Genomic DNA, 19,491 nt, shown 5'->3' on the forward strand with positions numbered 1-19,491 from the left:
CCCTCCAATATGCCTCCAATGTTCGAGCAGGGGTGGACAAGGGGTGAGAAAGGGCCTACCAAAAGCCTGATACCCTTTCCCTTTCTTCTTTGCTGTTCTTCTCCACTGCTCTGTATTTCAAAGGAGAAACAGCAGCTCTGTAAACAGGAGCCTCTAATAAATCCTATGAATAATAGTCAGTATGAACGGCCTACCCTAGGTTAGGTAGCCAGGCCCACAGATGGGACTACAGGCCTCAGCTCCCAAATTTCCCCTCTCTGTCTTCTCCCCCTTTTCAGGCTCCTCCCTGACCTTCCCAGACAAGAGAATCTTCCTTTTCAATTCCCTGGCACAGTTCTCCTCCCAGTTCCCACTACTACAAGCCTTTGGAAGCAGGGGAAGAGGCAGATGGATTCTTTCCAGACTGTCTTGGGGGGATGTGAGGGGTCCTTCTCACTTATTGTTTGTAGAGAAGGCAAGGAGATGATCCTGAAGGTCTAAACATAAGGCATGGTAAATGTGGGCCACTTAAAGAGGCATATCCTGGGGCACCTGGGTGGCTCAGTCGTTAAGCGTTTGCCTTCGGCTCAGGTCATGATCCCAGGGTCCTGGGATCGAGCCCGCACTGGGCTCCCCGCTCGGCGGGAAGCCTGCTTCTCCCCGCTCGGCGGGAAGCCTGCTTCTCCCTCTCCCACTCCCCCTGCTTGTGTTCCCTCTCTTGCTGTGTCTCTATCAAATAAATAAATAAAATCTTAAAAAAAAAAGAAAAAAAAAGAGGTACATCCTGCTCTTCCTCAGGGACTTTGGGGATATAAAATGGGATACTAAGACAGAAAACAATCCTGGGAGTGGGGGAAAGATGTGGGGGCTTGGAGAGTGTGATGAAGTTTCTATCCACACTGCTTTCCAAGCTCTGTGCCCATCCCTGCCCTGACTCCAGCTTAGTCTCATGAAGCACAGAACAAAGAATCTTGAATTTTTTTTTTTTAATTTTTTTTTTTTTTTATTTGCGAGAGAGAGAATGAGAGAGAGCACGAGAGGGAGGAGGGTCAGAGGGAGAAGCAGACTCCCTGCTGAGCAGGGAGCCTGATGTGGGACTCGATCCCGGGGCTCCAGGATCATGACCTGAGCCGAAGGCAGTCGCTTAACAACTGAGCCACCCAGGCGCCCGAATCTTGAATTTTTTTAAGGAAGGAAGAAGATGCCAGGAAATGCCACTTTTGGCAACCTGGTGGGAAAGCCCCTTTTCTCCTTCATTCTTTCCCTCCCTAACCCTAGTGTCTGAACAGTAAAGGAAGGAGGAGTGGGGATGTGGACAGCTGGAAACATGTCTTCCTCTCCATTGTGCACCAACACCGCACAAAGCCAGACAGGGCTTGACTAAGTGCTCTGGGGCCATGGCACCACATGATTCAGGGGCATTTCTGACTCGGCCTTTTGAGCCTTGAATTTTAACCCTGTCTCTGTTTTAGGCTTAGACATGGGACAAGAGGTATAAGACCACTCCTCCCTACATTTTGGGCATAATTTTCTCTAGCAGTTTATACTGTGACAGGGAAACTTGTAAAAAGATCTTAAAAGAGCTCAATATTTAGTCACCTTTGGGAGATTTATTTCTTGGTTAAGGAACTAGGGTAGTTGGTACATTGCCTTCTCTGTGGACTTTTCAGAGTATTGTAAAATCCCATGAGAGTGGGGGACTCTCGGGGATCTGTCTGCTTGTAAGCTGGGGAACGGATGAGATGACCTCTGGAACTAGCTGTACAAGGGAAATGTTCCTCCAACAACGCACCTGCCTGACTCCTCTCACTTGCTTCTGACTTGGAGGCCAGAGATATGAGACTCCAGTAATAACCCTGCCAATCCTCTTCCCTTGACTTTCCTCCCCATGCCCTACCTACCGACCTACCTTTCCTTGGGTTCCCGGGAACTCTCCAAAGCCAGGAACACAAAGCAACTCCAGGACAGGATTCAACTGATTTTCCTCTCTGGGTCTCCATTTCCACATCTGTAAAGTGAAGAGTTCGGCAAGATGAGCTCCAAGTTCTCTCCCTTGCAGCAGTAAGCTTCTATGATTCACACCCCAAAGGCATCAGGCCTCATATGCTTTGCATGTAAACTCCAGGGCACTTCTCTTATGTCTAAACGTTCAGAAATATCTTTAAACCCTGCCCTCCTCTTTCCTCTCACACAATCTCTGGTTCTATGGTCTCTAGCCCTTGCCCTCTGTCTTCAATGACCTCAAAACTCTGTCCCCACTTTCCTTTCAGTTTTATATCACTCACTGGGACAAGTCCAACTGGACAAAATCCTAGGAGCAAGGATTAGCCTTACCTAATATCCTGGCTGCAAATTTGGGCGTCAGACCCAAGTCAACTAGTATATTCTATCCTTTTTTGGAGGTCTTGGCAGTTGGGGGGAATTTCCTGGCAACTCTCCCCAGCACCTCCCCTCCTCCTCCACCTCGCTATTCCCGATGCCAGAGCACAAAGTGGCCAGTGATTGATGGGCCTGGGTTCCCAGTAACCGCACCCAGTGGCCCAATCCTCCTCCCTAACCCAATCCCTCCCCTGTCCCTATTCAGAGATCAGATTGTCTCATGTTGGTCCCTGAGGTCCCATTAATTAAAAATACATCCAATTAAATGGCAGGTGAAAATGTGCTATTGGAGCTCTCCACCCCCCTGCCCCAGCTTGGTCTCCCCCCCCCCCCCCCCGCTTTAAGGCTCAGCTGTGCTTTGAGCTGAGAAAAAAAAAAAGAGAGAGAGAGAGAGAGGAAGAAAGAGGGAGAGAGAAGAGGAAGACATAGGGGTGGGAGGATGAAGGGGGGGTGTTATTTGAACCTCTGCCAGGGTAGCATGTGCCAGCCTGGGAGGGTGGCACTGTGCCCTGGTGTCTAATTTCTGGAGGTGTGAGTAGGTTCAGTCAGCTGGGTACCCACCTCCATTTCCCTTAAAGGGGCAGAGGGAAGTCAAAGGGTATGACTAGCTGTGCTGCCCTCCTTCTGGGTTTGGTGGGTGAAGGGCAGAAGTGTAAATGGTAGAGGGCCCTTAGGATAGGGTGTGATGTTCAGAGGTTCGGAGAGTCTGAGGCCTCCATTCTTGGCATATCCCTGCTTTTCCCCGAACTGCAAAGAAGGTAATGAGAAGCCGGCTAAGACCCAGGTGGCAGGGCATGGCGATGCTCCCAAGCTAGGCTGTGCCTACCCCCACCCATAGGAAAGCTGAGAAAAATAACAGAGGGAGCGAGGAAGAACAGAGCCATAATTTGGGTGGGAGCACATGGGTCAGATAGGATAAAATATACAAAGATGGATGTTTGTGTGGGCATCACGACACTCAGCACCTTATAGGTAAGAGGGTCTGGGTCTGGAGGACCTGTCCTGTTTGCCCTTTCTCTAGGCAAAAAGAAGCAGCAATAGGGTGAAGTCACCTCATCCTGGCTGCCTGGCACGCTGTGAGCAGGGTGTCTCCCCTGACAAGCACTGATCACTCGTTCTCCTTCACACTTACGGTGTCCCCAGTATTTTGTCAGGTAATGCATCTGCTCCACCCTCTGCCCCTCAGAAAGCCCTGTGGCCCCAAGCAATGCAAAGCTAATGGGCACTGAGAGCTGCTGGGAGAGGAGCTAGGAAAGAAGGGATAACCGAGGGTGGTGCTCAGAATCCAGGCACCAGTGGGGGTGTCTGCCGACCCAGGGCCCCCGCCTGGCCTCCTTGGCAGCCTCAGTACCTCCTCACTTCACTTTAACGCTAATTGGAGATTTTAATCTGCGCTGCTGCTCTGCTCGGGGTGCTGGGGGGAGCGCCAGCTGTGCAGTAATTCCAGCAGCACCGACTGTTTAATCAAGCTGTCCTCCTGGGGAGGGGCCCTCGGGCATGGGGGTAGGAGGGAGGAGGAGAACCTCTGTCATCTCCCTTAGCCTGTTCAGCCTGGAAGGGCTTCATGGAGACGGAGGATCAATTGTGGGATACCTCACCCCCATAAGGGCCCCATGGCCACTTGGATCCTTGGCAGAGCCATTACACCATATGGGGTGAGTTTAAAGCTCAAGGGCCAAAGCATCCCTATTCCCCATCCGGCTCCCTGACACCATTTTTTGGGTGTCCTCCAGCCACTCAAGCTGCAAACATCCACTGGACCGTCTTGAGCTCTGCAGATCTGTGCTGGGGGAGGTGGGATGGGGTCACAGAAGGCTGAACTTTCCCACTCTCAGTCCTCTCCCCAACGCTTTCTCACTAACAAAGATACTTCCCTCATAACAATTGTGAGAGATCTTTTTCTCTGAAAACCACAGGTACTCCTACCCTCTGGACTAGAAAGTGACTGTTTAAGAGGCAGGGAGACATTGGGGGCGGGAGGGTGTAGCTGAAACCTGGGGGGAGGGGGGGTGTAGCTGAAACCTGCTACACCTTGAGGGAGAAAAGCACCTACGCAAGATGTTTGGTGCCGAGAGCTGGGGGCTTCCTGAGTTCAGATGGAAACACACTAAGATGTCAGGCCACTAGGGCTGAGTGTTCAGGGTCTCAAGCCATTTTTAAGGAAGAGCAAGTGGTACTAATTATTCTTCTGGCTTCTTGGGGCCTGGTTCTCAGGCTCTCTCAGATTGTTTCTGATCCCTGTTTTGAGGAAAGGGTGCTCTTGTCACCCAAACTCTTGTCTGCTAAGGGGCAGGAGTTTTAATTGGTCAGCAGCACCCTCGTGTGGCAGAAACCAAGACTGCAGCTGTCCAAGCGGCCCAGCAGCTTCGAGGGATCAGACATCCAGGTTGCTATCTGGATGGGTAGAATTATAAATGTTGATGATCTCTGAGTCATCAAGGTACCCATGCATGCTTACTGCTCGACCACTTCCAGGGACATTTCCTGACTTCCTATCCTTCCATCCACTGTATCCTAACTCCAACTCAAGGTATGTGTCAACCAGGGAGGGAGCACCTTATCTAGAGCTGGCACTTATTAGGGCTGCTGCTTGTGCTGTCTGGCTTGCAGGGATAAGAGAAGAGCTGCTGAGAGAGGAGGCCTAAGAGCAAAAGGTAAGCTGATGTCACATCCAATTTACAGGTGCCAGACAAGACCTGCCACCTGAACTATGCCACCTGAACTCCAGACACTATCACCTGGTGCTGGGCTTCTTTTCTTTCTTTCTTTCTTTCTTTTTTTTTTTTTTTTAATATTTTATTTATTTATTTGTCAGGGAGAGAGAGAGAGCACAAGCACAAGCAGGGGGAGTGGCAGGCAGTGGGAGAGGCAGGCTCCCCGCTGAGCGGGAGCCTGATTTGGACTCGATCCCAGGACCCTGGGATCATGACCTGAGCCAAAGGCAGATGCTTAACTGACTGAGCCACCCAGGCGTCCCTTGTGGTGGGTTTCTGCTGTACAGCAATCCTTTCTTACTCCCTGGAGAGGTCTGGGAATGAATAGAGACAGATTCTCAGAGCCTGAGATCCTTGTCCTTGGGAATAGACACCAGATAAACATAGCTTTCCCTCAAAAGATCCAGGTATTCTCCAAGGATGCCAGGCCACTGGGCAGAATGCATGTCTGGAGCTTTAGACTTCCAGCCCCAAGAGAAGTGCTGCCTGTCATTGGACCCTTACCCTAAAGCGTTCTGAACTATAGGAAAGGAGTGGATGTTTAACATCAGCAAGGTCCTGCTAAAGATTAAAACTGGAAGTCGCAAGGTGGAGAGCTGAGTCACTAAGGCCTTCCCCCTACTGGAAATATTTAACTACAGAGAGAAATATTTCCAGAGAGAAATATGACCCTGTTTGGGGTTGGTGGGTAGAGAGAGGAGCCACCTACCTGGCAGCAAGAAGGGTAGGGGTGAGCACTGGAAGCTCATGACCTTCCTGGTTCTGGGCAATGAGGATGGAGAGAAGCAGGCTTGTAGGTCTCTACTTCTGGTATCTTGTATAGTGTCTGGACAGGTGGGAGCTCCCATCAAATCTGGAAAGGAGGAAGAGAAGTTGATGAGAGGTAGTAAGAAGAGACAGCATGCCCAATCCCACTCAAAAAGGGAGAGAAAATAGCTTCTTGGGGAAGAAGGCAGGGCTGTGTGTGTGTGTGTGTGTGTGTGTGGTGTGGTGGTGGTGGTGGTGGTGGTGGTGGTGGTAGTGATGGGTGAGTGGGACAAGTGTTGTAGAGGAGAGGCTGAGAGTAACCAACATCAGTATCCCACCAAAGAGGAATATCCATTAGCGAAGTGGGCCAAGAGGAAAGAAAAGGAATGAAATGACTGTCAATGTTAATAAAGAGGGTCACCTACTCTAACCAGGGGGAGAAACTGTTAATGAGAAGGTAGGACACTGTAATAGGGTCAAATAAAAAGCCAGGGAAACTCTTCTGAAGATCTTTGGGAATAAGAAACTTCCCTGGGAATAAGAAATTTCCCTGAGACTAGTTGTGTAGGGGGTGGGGCTGGGGAATCCTTTACAAAAGCAGGCCTGAAACCTCTGATTGGCTTTAGGTCCCTACCTGGCTTTAGAGTGTATGAAAGACTGAACTTTTCAGGGCTCCAGATGCCAGGTGACTGATGGACTTCACCAAATTCCTCAAGGGCCATCCTTCCTGCCGCTGCTGCCACCTGTGAAGGAAAATGACAGGTTACTTTAGACATGAGACAGGGACTAGACACCAAAGAGAAATTTGGTCTTTCACCCAGGGAATATGGCCTTAGTAGGTAACAGTGACGGTGATGGTCACCACTCTTCCAATTCCCTCAAACCTGAATTCACAAAGCCCAGAAGGATTAAGATGAACCTTAAGTATGCTCCCAGAGAGAGATATAACTGCTCTAAGAGTCCTACCTCCTGGGAACCAGCTCCCAGTCTGATAAAGTAAAAACAATGATTCTATACTTAAGAGGTAAATTAGGAATTCAACAGAACTGGAAGCTGTGAAACTCAGAATTATAAAGGGTGATGAAGGTTCAAGGTTAATGCAAAGTTAATTTAAGATGGTGACTCAAAGGAGGCCATCTAGTTTTAGATCAGATCATCGCCTTGTCCGTAACAGGTTCTTCAAGAAAGGCTAGGAGGCAAACAAACAAACAAGAAAATCCTGTGAGACAGAAAGGAGGTTTGTGAGGGGACAGCAAACTTGATACAATTTGGACAAGTAGGTCTATCATACACACTCCCTATGTAGGGAGGAATCTGCATGGGGACCAGTTCATGTTCCCCCAGTATTATCAATTGGGGTGTGATGGAGAAAATGTAAAGGTTATGTACTAGGATCTGTTTGTCATCCGCACACAATATACATTTTGCAGACCCACTGCCCCTCTGACCTAGACTCCTAACTCTAAACTGTTTCTCCCTCCAAGATTCTGATCCCAGCTTAGAGACTCTTTAGCATTTACCTCTATGCACATCATTGGCTCCCAAACTCGTATGCTCAGAAAATAAGCATTGGAAGGGACTGCAGATACATCTCGGAGAGGTCCAAAGAGGGGGTAGTCTACGCACCAGAGTGAGATAACTTCAGAACCTGCTGTGCATGTCAGTTCACTGAGCATTACTACTTAGGCCTTAGGTCACTGTGGAGCACCACACCACCTTCCTTCTGCCTCATCAAAGGAGAAAACGGACAGTTCAAACTTAATAAGGGAGAGGAGTAGGGGGTCCCCCCTCCAACCCCATTTCCCAGTGATCTCAGAGAATATCTCATTTTACAGAGTTCTATAATCCCTTCTCTCATTCAGAGACTCCCCTTAGTTTCCCGTAAGGTGAGGTTTTCTCTCTCCCTTCCTACCGATTTTGCTTTTCTATAGCTGTATGGTAATGCAAAAGAGCCTGAGTTGAGATTTAGGGTGAATTCCTCACTGGGTCTCAGAGGCCTGCTTCCCAAACCCCAGAGCTGGTGGCAAAGTGCTCCTGGAACTTGGGGGTAACTTTGGGGGCATCGAGATCTTCGGCGGCGGCTGCCACTTGCTTCCCCAATGAACCAGAGCTCCTGACTACATAAAAATTACACTTGTACAATCTGCAGGTCATGGAGAGATGAGTCTTTGAGGTAAAACACATAAAACTTCTCAATTTTTCTACTAATGTTTTCCAAATCTACCTTTCCCCCTCAAAACCTCACAGCCCTACCTTCCTTTCCTGAGGAAGTTCAGCGGTCACAGGAATTGGCAATCTTAAGGTCGGGGGCTCTATACTCAAGTAGGTTAAGATTCTGGCCTCTTGGACTCCAGTTTTGGCTGGCTGCCACCAACTCACTCACTATGAGACAGTGGGCAAGGCATTCCCTTCCCCAAAGCTGTTTCCCACTCTGTACACTGAAAGAGTGAATTAGGTGATCTCTAGGGTCCCTTTCTAGCTCTGGCCGACTGTGATTCTATGAGGAAGGAGACACTTCCTTTTATCAGGAAGTGAGGCATTCCTGCCCTTCACACCTTCTCTCTGGGCCACTGCAGAAAGAAGCTCCCCTAGAGATGCCTGCTTTTCTCATGCTGGCTTAAAGGGACAAATGAGGGAGTCCCAGTAGGAGGCCTTCCTTTCAGTGCCAAACTCCTTCTATTTTGAAGATATATTAAGAAGGTGATCTAACTCTAACCCTGAATCTTGATAAGGCAGAGAAGACACAAGGCAGATGTATGGGGCAGGAAAGAGTGTGATAAGCATGCCCCCCAACATACAACTGAGACTATCTGAGCACACACTTGGCTTTGCCCTAGGGAGGACCATGTATCAAATACAACTGCATGTGGATGGAAGAAGAAAGCAAGGACATGTGTAAACACATCCAGAGCATTGACATAAATGTCCAATCAGCGCAAATACACTCACTACTGTTCTCTCCTACTTCAGGCCTATACCCGCCTTGTAAGAAGCTATGGTGTGTGGGTGGCACCACATCCCAGTCTTGCCCCTCCCCAAAGTCAGAAAGGAAAAGATAGTGAGACAGGAGCTACTTGGCTTCCTATAAATTGTTTTGTCCTTCCTCACAGCTGCAATCAGAAGCTAAGGGCTCCCGCAGGCCTTGTTCTGATCTGCTGCAGGCGATGGAGGGTTTTTGAAACGGAGAGGACTTGGCTGCGGCCCCGTTTCAGCTGCCATTGGGGCTGGCTAATGGGCTCATTCGGGAAGACCCCCGCCTGCTGCACTAAAGAGTCCCCTGTGGACCCCCTCCCCAATCCCAACCCAATTAATAAATGGGGGCTCCCACTTTATGGCTCTGGGAGCAGAAACCAGAGATACAAATGACCCCCAGGGAGGGACAGAAAAAGGCCTTCCAAGAAACAAGCCAGAGAATTGTGCATCCACAGCCACATGCTGCCACAGGCTAGTCATATCCCATTTTCAAAGCATTAAAGGGGAAGAAACTGGCAAAAAACTATTTTCTTTCCTAGATCTGGAGAGGGATAGCATTCTTTAAGCCTGTGGGAAAACCCCAGCAATAAACTCTCTTTTACCTGGATCTCCCACCTGCAAAGGGCAGAGTGCAGATGGATAGTCTGGGCACAGAGCACAAGCTTCACTATTTCCTAGGGGTGCTGCCCCCACCTAGACCCTGCAATACTGAACAAAGACACATCCCATCAACTGGTTAATGAAGTAAAAAAAACAAAGCAGCTACCTCTTTCCAAGCTCTCATCACCATCAACAGGATTAATGTCCTGGGGTCATCTCTCCTCTTATATCCAAACTATCATCAAACCTTGCTAATTCCTATGGACCCCCTTCCTTTCTTCTCATGCTCTTTGTCCCACTCTAGTGCAGGCCCTCAGGGCCTCACATCTGGACAAGAACAAAAATATCCTAGCAAGCTTTCCTGCTTCCTTGACCCAGTATGGCCGCGAAAGTCCTCAACATCATATTCATCCCACCATGCTCTGCTTCCTGTTAATGCTTACCAAATCAAATCTGAACTCCTCATTCAGGCCCACAAGACTGCTTCTCCGACTTTATTTCTTAATATTTCTCTCCTTTACCACCCTGACTAGCCCATTCAAAGCCTTCTGCACAAAACACACATAAACCTTCTTCTGTAAGTTTTCTTCATCTGAACACCTCTTCTGTTCCCCTATCTTCATTACTTCAAAGAATTCTTTTCTGGTTAACTCAACTTTTGGAATTATTTCTTGGCTATGGCTAAATCTGTACTAGGTTACTATCTTATTTTATAGCCTGCATTAATGTGCTGACTTATAAATACTGATTCCTTACTTCCCAACCAAGTATAAGACTCATCTCACTAGATCCAAAAGCTTCTTTAAAAAGTGAGATCCTCCCTTAATCTTCCCCAGAAGTTGTCCTGTACTCAGGACATGACTCAGCTAATGATATTACCACTCCCCACTGAAGCAGCCTCATGGTTTAACACTTGGGATATCATATCAAACAACTATGAGGAATAAAATCTTATTCTCACTAGCAATGTTCAGGCTGCCACCTGCTCCTATCAACATTGAACCTGGCACTGAGTCTTTCCAAAATTATAAACTGTTTCATGACTTCAAAGTGTGTTACAAAACAAAAACCCCAAAACAAGCACGGTCACCAAAGGCATATGTTTATCTCCTTGATTCTTAGGATATAAACACTTTTCTTTGAAGACCCCTTAGGAGGAGATGCCCTATGTTGTTCCCTATTTCTAAGATTAATCTATATTCTCAGGTCATGAGCTGATTTTCTAGAATGCAAATCAATCCCAGAGCCAAGAATAATCTTGTTCTCTACCAGCCCTGCCTCTAGCCTACCTCTGACCATCACATTTTTGGAAGGTTCCCAGGAATAGAGAAGTTATTCATGAGTCTCAACTATTTAGCGAGTACTTCCTTAGATTAACCTCACTCTCAAACGCCGACTCTTCACTTCCTATAGTTTAGCCCTATGTGGTTAGACAGGAAAAAGTGATCTGCCACTCCCCTTTATCACCTACTTATTGCTCAGGATAGTAAGAGGGATTTGCCTTTTATTCCTTCCATCTTTTAGCCTCAAGGTACTTGACAATCAAGATAATACAAGCAAAGCATTCAGCACAGTGCCTGACACATAGTAGGTTCCCAACAACAGTGGTTCTTATTCTCTCCCTTCTTCCCCAAACCACAGGTTCTCAACCTTTCTGGGCCTATTTGTTCACTGGCTGAAGACAGCACTGAACTAGACAAACTAATGTCCTTTTGTAATTCTAACAGTCTGTGACTCTAATTCACATATTCTGGTTTATTTACTCTTCTATGCACTGCCTTCACTTGGATCTAAAAACAAAGGAGAGAGGAATAACACTAGTTTCCAGGTTGGCCTAAAATACACAAAACCACTTTCAGGAGTTTTAAAACTCCATAAATACAAATAACCTTTTAAAGTGATGCATCCGTATCATCCCTTCCTTATTTCTGAATTATTCTCTTGAACTATGTAGATAGCAGTGGGAAGCAAAATTTCCTTATATGTTATTTGTCTAATATAATCAAGCTTCCCTAAGTGAAAACATCTTCAAAGCATCTCCCAACCTAAGGGTTCTAGGCCCATCCTCCAACCATAAAGGTAACACTACTGTAATCAAGGGGAACTCTTTACTCAAGGTGGTGCTTTAATGGGGCCTCCCTAAAATGAACTGTAAACCTTTAAGGCAATTATCCCTTTTTACTAGCCCAACCATAATTTTTCCTTCCACCCCATATCTCTATGTCTTCTTTAAAAGCAATTATACCCTAAGTGTCTTTCTGCAGCCCAGCTAACAGACTGCTCTAGAGTTCTTTCCCTTTTTTACATCTCCTTCTCCTATTGCTTCATATTGTATGAGACCTTTGGCTCCCTAATATAAAATGCAAATACTGGTAAAAAAGGCCATACTCAGAAGTTCCCGAATTTATAAAAAGGATCAGACTCCTAAGCTTTCTCTAAGTCTTTGAATTCAGCCTCTTTTCTCCAGGGCCAAAAGCATTCAAAATTGCATTAGCCTTGGTGGGGAGGGTTGTCTGTCTACAAGCTGATCCTCACTTCACCTACAAGGTAAGTATTGTTGTAGTTCTGAGACACAGGAGGTAAAAGGATCCTCTCCCTGAGACAGCCATTGGAATAGGCTCCTTACAGTAAAGAAAAAAACATCCTCCAGGACCCAGGCTTTGTTTTTCACTTAGCTCTGACCGCTACATTATAGCCCTTATAGGGTTTCTCCATGCTGCCTCCTTCAAGAGATGGTTTGGCTTGGCTAAAATGCCCTTCATTCCTTTGGAACTATCAACATTATCTGTTGTTTACAACCATGCCAGAGCAAAACATCTAAAAATCCATCTATTTCCAGGTCCTAGGAAACCTATGTCTAAGTGAACTTGCTTTATGGCTATATTCTCTTATTCCAGAGAAGTATGCTGTGGCTATGGGCTACATATTGAGTAAGTTTCACTAACAACCACCCATCTAGAGAGTATTAAAGACACACTTCATATCAGCCCCTTTCTCTCAGCCTTGGACTACTAATTTTTGAGATAGGTATGAGAGCAATCCAGTGGCCAAAGCATTTTGGCACTTTAGTGATTAATCACCAGGGCATCGAAGCAATCCTCATCTGCTTTCTCATGGATAGCAGGGCCCTCTTCTCACTCACCAAGCTTTACTTCCCACAGACACCATCTGCAACTGAGCTCAGAAATGTCATCACCAAAAGCATGTCTCAGGATATGAGGGAAGAGGATGAAGTGAAGTGTTGAGATTCCCTGCCCTTCCTAGACCAGTAAAGGAATCTCTTGTACCCCACACAATGTATATTAAAATCTCCTTAGCAGTAAGAAAGCATGGTTATTTTGCTTCCTCCCTCACCTCTTACCCAGTAAGTTGAGGATCTGGAATAGACATTTGTCTTCTGAGTTGCCTCTCATCACCCTTCAAAACTATGAAGCAGCAGTAACTCTAAATATCCTGCAGGATTAAGCAATCGATACCCCTGGTAGGCCTAATGCATGCAAGGTGGGCAGTGAGTGAAAAATAGGAAATGAAAAGTGGGTGGACAGGAGATGGAGAGATGGCTGTATATGGGAGAGGAGTGGTAGAATACCACCAGCAATTCCTCCAGGTGTCATACTTCCCCCAAAGTCTTTCAACTCTAGTTTGGAGTAAATGTTCACGTGAGAGTATTCTTAAGGTTACAGGAACATTAAAAGTATTCCTATAGATGAGAAATGCCACACCTGGACAGTAAAATTAACCAATGTGTCCAGAAATGCTCACCTTGCCTCTCAGGACAACCAAAAGACTTAGCAGTCCCACCTCTCCCTTGGAATGGTTGAACATTTACTCACTTGAACTCCCCACTTCCATTCCACCTAGCCCTTCAGGATGACTAAGTTGTGAACAGAGAAGTAACTTCATACCTGAAACACAGTCAAACTATGGGGCAATCTTTAATAACAAAGGAAATCCCAGCACGAAGAACATTAACTGTTAACTTCCCTGAGGCATTAACTTTACCATATGGTTAAGGATACCTCTCTGGGAAAAGACAGTTCTGAAGAAATGTAGATACTGAAACAGCATGGTTTTTAATTAGAAATAGCCTTGGTTGTGACAGAGAAAAAAGTCCATGTTAGTTAGGTCCTCAGCCTTTAGGCCCAGAATTAAAAAGACTGCCACTGCTATGAAGTGGAAACAATATTCTCTAGTCGATTGAAGTTCACACTCCTAGTAATGAATCTGCAATATATGGAGACCAAAAACAAATTCCTTTTCTCTGGAGGCTAACCAGGAACACAGGATTCCAGGAATTGGAACAATCTTGGGCTCCATTCTCCTTCTGGGTAAAGACAGGAGAGCTCACAGGCATCATAAACTTTGGAGATTCAAAAACAGGCTGGCAACCCTCATCACCAGTATTTGAATTCATCTTCCTAATTTCCTTGTTCTGGTGTACCCTTTAACCTTATATGATTGCTCACCCCACCAACAACTTCCTGATAACCTATCTCCCCTCTTCCTTTCTGTCTTCTAATGGGTTCTATCTGCTGTCTGCCTACTTAGGTCATAACTACCAGGACTGCAGCAACACAAGGGAAGTTTTAGGTCTCAGTGTCCTAAACCATGAAAGAGAAGGGAAAACAATTCCCTCCTCAGGTGGAGATAGGAAAAATTTTGAAGGTAACAGGAATTTTACCTTTATAAACAAACTTTACTCATTTCCTGGATTGGCAACACATCAGGAAATCTCAACAGACCTAGGAACACTAATCTCCATGCCTACTCTACTCATGGTAACATAAGAACTGGTGGGGGGTGGTTATATTTAAGAGACTATTCTTTGGTCTAAACAGCCTCTTACCAACTTCCATTGACAAGCTGAGCTCAAACCCACTTACCTCTCCTTTCAGGAGGAGTCGGGGTACATGAGGCTCAACTCTTGATGGCCTGTCACCATCATTTGTGTAACTATTTCTACTTAAAAAAAAAATCACCTTACAGTTTCCCCAACTTTTTTTCTTCTCTATTTCCTAGTCTAGTGTCTTGAAGCACCTCTTCAAACCCTGAGAACTTTTTTTTTTTGGATATTTTATGAGACTACAGAGATTCTGAGACAAAGAACTCCTAAGATAAAGTGGAGGAAAAAACCCTTTACACGCAATTAGATCTGCTCAGAGGCTACAGGTTAAGAAGTAAATGCAATGGAGCAAAAGTGGTATAGTAACAGGAAATATTTAATTTTCCAATCTCCACTTTCCATTTTTATAAACTGAAAGAAAAAAATTTAATATATTACAAAATATCTGTACATAGACAAGGTACACCCGATGTGGGGCAAAAACAAGAGAGAGAAGGAATACAGTGTCAGGAACCTAAATCAGGGAGAATGAGGTGGCAACTGACACTTTTCTGGTGCAGCATTCTCTCTCAAAACCTGCTGGTAACCATTTTAGTACTGTAACTATATATGCATATCACACACACACGCACGCGCGCGCGCACACACACACACACACACAGTGGCTGGGTGATGTCTATGGCATAAGCTAACAAAAACGTCCTACTTACAAATTTGTGCTACTGCCCTGCTTTGATGTCATTTTATCATTCCTATGGACAGTTGAGGAAAAAACTAAGGAAACTGGGTCAAACAAAATTGTTTTCAAAACCACAAAAAATGATCATGGTCAAACCAGTTTTGCCTTACATTCACGAACAGAATCAGATTTCTCATCTGTTCAAAATAATGTATTTAATGGACTTATCTCCCATGGTACAATAATTAAAACAAAACAAAAACCACTTTTGAATAAAATTGGGTTTGTAATTTTCTAACAGTCAAGTTGAAATTCTGCCAAAACTTTACTTCTATCACATTTATAGATAACATAGCTGAAAAATTAACAAATACCTTTTCTTCCTCCACACAGATTCCAGGATATTTGAGTTTCTTTTTTCCTCTGCTTTTAGAAATAGTCAAAATTACCAAACTTTTTTCATTGTAAAGGCTACACTCCCCAAATGGGGGTAGGGGGGTGAGATAGGATCACACACACACATACGCACACCATACATACACTCACCCCCTTCCCTAGTAGTAGGGATGGGGGAATGGAAACTTAAGTATATTATTTAGAATATTTGGCATAATTAAAAATAAGGGGTGGGAAGGGGGAAGGAAAAACATTATTGATGACTGCTGATAACCAAAATGTAATTAAAATATAGAGAATTTTATTCATATTTGATGGGAGACCAATTATTTTCACTGAATAGATACTTTTGAAAGTATCCCAGGCTTAAGTTCTTTAATCAAAAATGGGAGTGGGGCCCAATGCCTCAAATATTCTAAAATACAAAGGCCCATGTCTGAGGACTAAGAAGTCAACAGACAAAAGGTTCAGATGAACTTTAATGAAATTTTCCAATAGCATGTCAGTGAGCCTAGCAAATCTAATTGGACACACTGGTATAAAAAGCCATCAATGCCAAAATGGCTAGAAGGTTCTTCCTCTAATCAATGTTTGCCCATGAGGGCAAGGCCAAAACCCAGAGAATAATAAAGAAATACACACACCGGATATCTACCTATTTCAGTAACAGGGGAAAATAGTCTTCATGTAAGTATCTGAAGAGGGTTCTTCTTTTTTTTTTTTTTATTAGTGCACCTTTCTCTTACAAGTAGTTTTTATTTTTTAATATAAGAACTTGGCATTGAAACACAAAACTTCACTTGAGTTCTGAAAACTATTCTCCAAGATGCTGAAGCATGTTTGCCTTTTCTTTGTAAAAGGGCCCTAACTACGTTTCACAAAGGTCTAAGTCTGTGCAGATAACTTATATGAATGTGTATGTTTTTAAAACACATTATATGCTGGTATTCACATAGAAGTGGAAGCCAGAATGAGAAGCCTCCCAAGTTATCCCACCCTGAAGCCCTTCCCTTTTCCATTTCCTGTTTATAAGGCAAAATTCTTGCGATGAAGTCATAATTTAACCCCTTTTACCAAAAACAAAACCAAAATCAAATCTCCTAGAGCAAACTCCCTAAAAGAATTGGCAGGATATACATGCTGAGATGTGTATATGTCAATACTGTTCTTTCTCATGGTCTGTTCTTTTAAAATTATTTTTTAAAAAAGGTCTCAGATATTGATAGATCTTCAGAAAAATATGCACCCTAAACTAAGTTACATTTCCATGTATTTTCAGGATGTATTTCTTTTCTTTTTGACAATACTACAGTGCTCTCTTTCAAAGGATTTTTTGACATAAAAATATATGTGTAAACAGTATGCTAACTGCTCTTACTAGCCCTCTAGTTATGGAGGCATCATCTCTAACCCCAGTTCAACAGCAATGTCCTAGGCTGTCTGCATTTATAAATCAACTTCACCATCAGAACATGGTTTTTAAAAAACAAAAACATTTTAGAATTGAAAAGTTACAGAGAACAATATAGGAGTTTAAATTTCCTTTCCTTTATTTCAAAAAAAAGTAAAGAATTATCCCAGGTTCTTGGGCATCTCAACGATTAAATTTTTTCCAAACAAATGCCTCAAAAAGAGACACAGAGAGAGAGAGAACGAGAAACTATAAAGAAGGAGTAAAAAAGGGAAGAAATGGGGTAAATCTACCTACATGCCCAAGATTGCCTCTTTCTACAACCTGCTTCATGTGCAGGGAGAGGGGCATGTCTTTTGTCAAAGCAGAGCACACTTTAAGGATGAGTAATTTATTTGGAAAAAAGGTATGTTCAAGATGCTCAATGGGGAAAAAAAGAGTTCACCTGAAAGCAAAATTGTGAGATGGTGGAGAGGAAGGAAACATTTATTTAAATCAGCCAGTCACTCTGTTTCCCTTATAGCAAAAGCCTAAGAGTAGCTCAAATTTTGTGAACACTATTATCTTTAAAGGAAAACAAAACAAAAAAACAAAATTCAAAAGAAATCATAAAAAAAAATCCCCAAATTTTAAAAACCTAAAGAGAGCCTCTCCTGAGCCATCTCAAAATTGAAACTGTTCTCCTTTTCTTCTGCTCGAGAAGTGCAGGCAAATGAACTAATACAACATTTACTTTTCAATTTAATGACCCTCTCCACATTCTCTACTTGTATCTACTAGGTAGAGTTGAAGTAATTGTTCTGGCTGTAGCCCATCCAGGGGGAACTGGTGCCAACATCATTATTTTATAAGTCGCCTGCTAGTAGCAAGTGAGCAAGGAATACAACAGACAGCTTTGCAGTAGCCAAATGCAGATGATTACCTCGCTCTGGCAAATGATTTCATTAATGTTTCAGAGGACTGGATGGAAAGATGAATAGGGAAGGAATCTTTCAGGACACTGAAGTCTCTGGGTTAGTAAGGAACTCCTCTCCCTCTTCCCCCTCTTGGTGGGACTCTTGTCGGCCCCCGATAGAGTTTTCCATAAGCAGAAGACTGAGCTGGGCCCCCCCAGTTAAGGCCTGCTCCTGAACTGCTGGCCCCTGTGGTTCCTGGCCCCAGCTCCCCATAGTTCTGCAATTTGGTCTCTGCATGTACCACAGAGTTGCTGCTTCCCTCAGCCTTCAGGAATGGTTGCCCGACCACTGAGTGTAATGGTAAGGGGACCCTGGCAAAACGGAGGTCCTGGTCCCCTGGGAACTGCACTGACCCTGTGCCCTGGTAACTGCTGGACTCCCCAAGGTGGCTCACAGAGCCTGAGAAGGTCCTGTTCTTCACCAGGGTCTGGGTCAAGGATTCTGTCAAAGCTGGACCAGAGTTGCGTTCATCAGTGTCAGTGGCACTGAACCCTGTTTCAGGCCCATCAGTGTTTCCGTAAGTCCTGTTGGGATGGGGTCGGGTGGAGTATTCCATTGGTCTCAAGGCCTGGTGCTCATGTGGCAGGTGGCCAGGAGGCTCTGCTTCAGGCTGGGATAAAAGTTGCAGCAAGGCGGCTGTCACGGCTGGGTTCAACTCCTGGGGGGCGCTGGAAAGATCGCCTTCAACCAGAGGGGGTGGAGGTGGCGGCGGTGGAGGTCCGGGGGGCTCAGGGGGCCTCTTCTCTGGTGGAAGAATGTGAGGAGGACATGCTGTGGAAGGGTTACTTCTTTTAAACACCATCTTAAAAATCACATGTGATTATAAACACAAACATACACACACACATACACACACACATACACTGCCCGACATAAACAAGTATCAATACAAGTAACCAAATATATATAAAGAATAAAATCTTGGGATCAGAAAATTGCAATTTATAAATAAAATCAAGTGATTAAAATAAAACAGTTGCATTCTGAATCTAACAGCTGGTGTAAAAAAGATCATATGTTTCAAATGATTGTCCTGATTTTTGTCTGAGATTTCCTCCATTTCCTTCCTTAAGGAACTGTTCTAATATGTAGGCTGTTGGCAGCCTCCCGCCCCTTTTTGCTGTTGGATCAAAACATTAATGAAAATAAAGTAGAAAGAAGGAAGATGAGAGGAAATAATACACATGTTGTGGTCACATTTCTAGCACATAATCTTGCTGTACAATAGGAGACCTTGTATGGACTTAGCTAACACATTTTACAGAACATTTGATGATATAAGGTTAACACCTGAAATAGAACTTAAAGAATATACAGGAGAGATGAAATAAAGTAAAAACCTTTCATTACCGTCATGTATAAACATACACTTGCTTCTCCAACCTTAGTCCCCTCTCCCCATAATCACATTCTGAAGAAAGGGATATTAACCACCATTCTGTCATTCAGCTTTCTATGTTACAGTAATTATAAAGACTAATCTATCATAATTTTCTATTTTGTTTCCCAACCTCCTGCATTTTTTTCCATGCTATGAAAAAAATCACTTATCGTAATGTCATGCAGAATGAATGGGCTGTTGATAAACATCTGTTTATCTTGGAGACGGTGACAAGAACGGAGTATTTAGAAATGTATTGAACTTAATATACTATACTCTGTCTTTCCAAAGATCTTTGTCTTTCTTGAACCACTCCCCGCATTCCCACAACCCCATGCCCCAACCCCACTGCTGGCTAAATTTGCCTTAGCTTGGCAATCATTGTCTGGTAACTCCTGCCAAGGTCGGAGAGTAGAGATGTAAAATGTTGTGA

At 44.5% G+C, this 19,491-nt stretch overlaps 1 protein-coding gene across 8 annotated transcripts in view; it reads right to left on the minus strand.

Moving 5' to 3' along the window:
* CDK12 (cyclin dependent kinase 12) overlaps nucleotides 1–19,491 on the minus strand; it is a 74,343-nt gene that overhangs the window by 11,938 nt on the left and 42,914 nt on the right. For 4 of the 8 annotated variants that reach the window (XR_004302315.1, XR_004302318.1, XR_004302317.1 and 1 more), the window contains exons 14-17: nucleotides 18,031–18,448; nucleotides 6,454–6,562; nucleotides 5,782–5,925; nucleotides 1,889–1,987 (exon numbers count right to left, since the gene is read on the minus strand). Coding sequence is in view for 3 of the 8 variants with exons in the window: in XM_032428529.1 (XP_032284420.1) it covers nucleotides 17,736–18,448 (713 nt within the window). In the remaining 5 variants the exon portion in view is untranslated. Of the gene's footprint in view, nucleotides 1–1,888; nucleotides 1,988–5,781; nucleotides 5,926–6,453; nucleotides 6,563–9,162; nucleotides 18,449–19,491 lie in introns of those variants that run through there. The other 4 variants (XR_004302319.1, XM_032428529.1, XM_032428528.1 and 1 more) reach the window with 4 other exon arrangements.

This window comes from Phoca vitulina, unplaced genomic scaffold, assembly GCF_004348235.1.
Source record: "Phoca vitulina isolate PV1807 unplaced genomic scaffold, GSC_HSeal_1.0 scaffold40, whole genome shotgun sequence".
In the NCBI taxonomy this organism is placed as follows: Eukaryota; Metazoa; Chordata; class Mammalia; order Carnivora; family Phocidae; genus Phoca; species Phoca vitulina.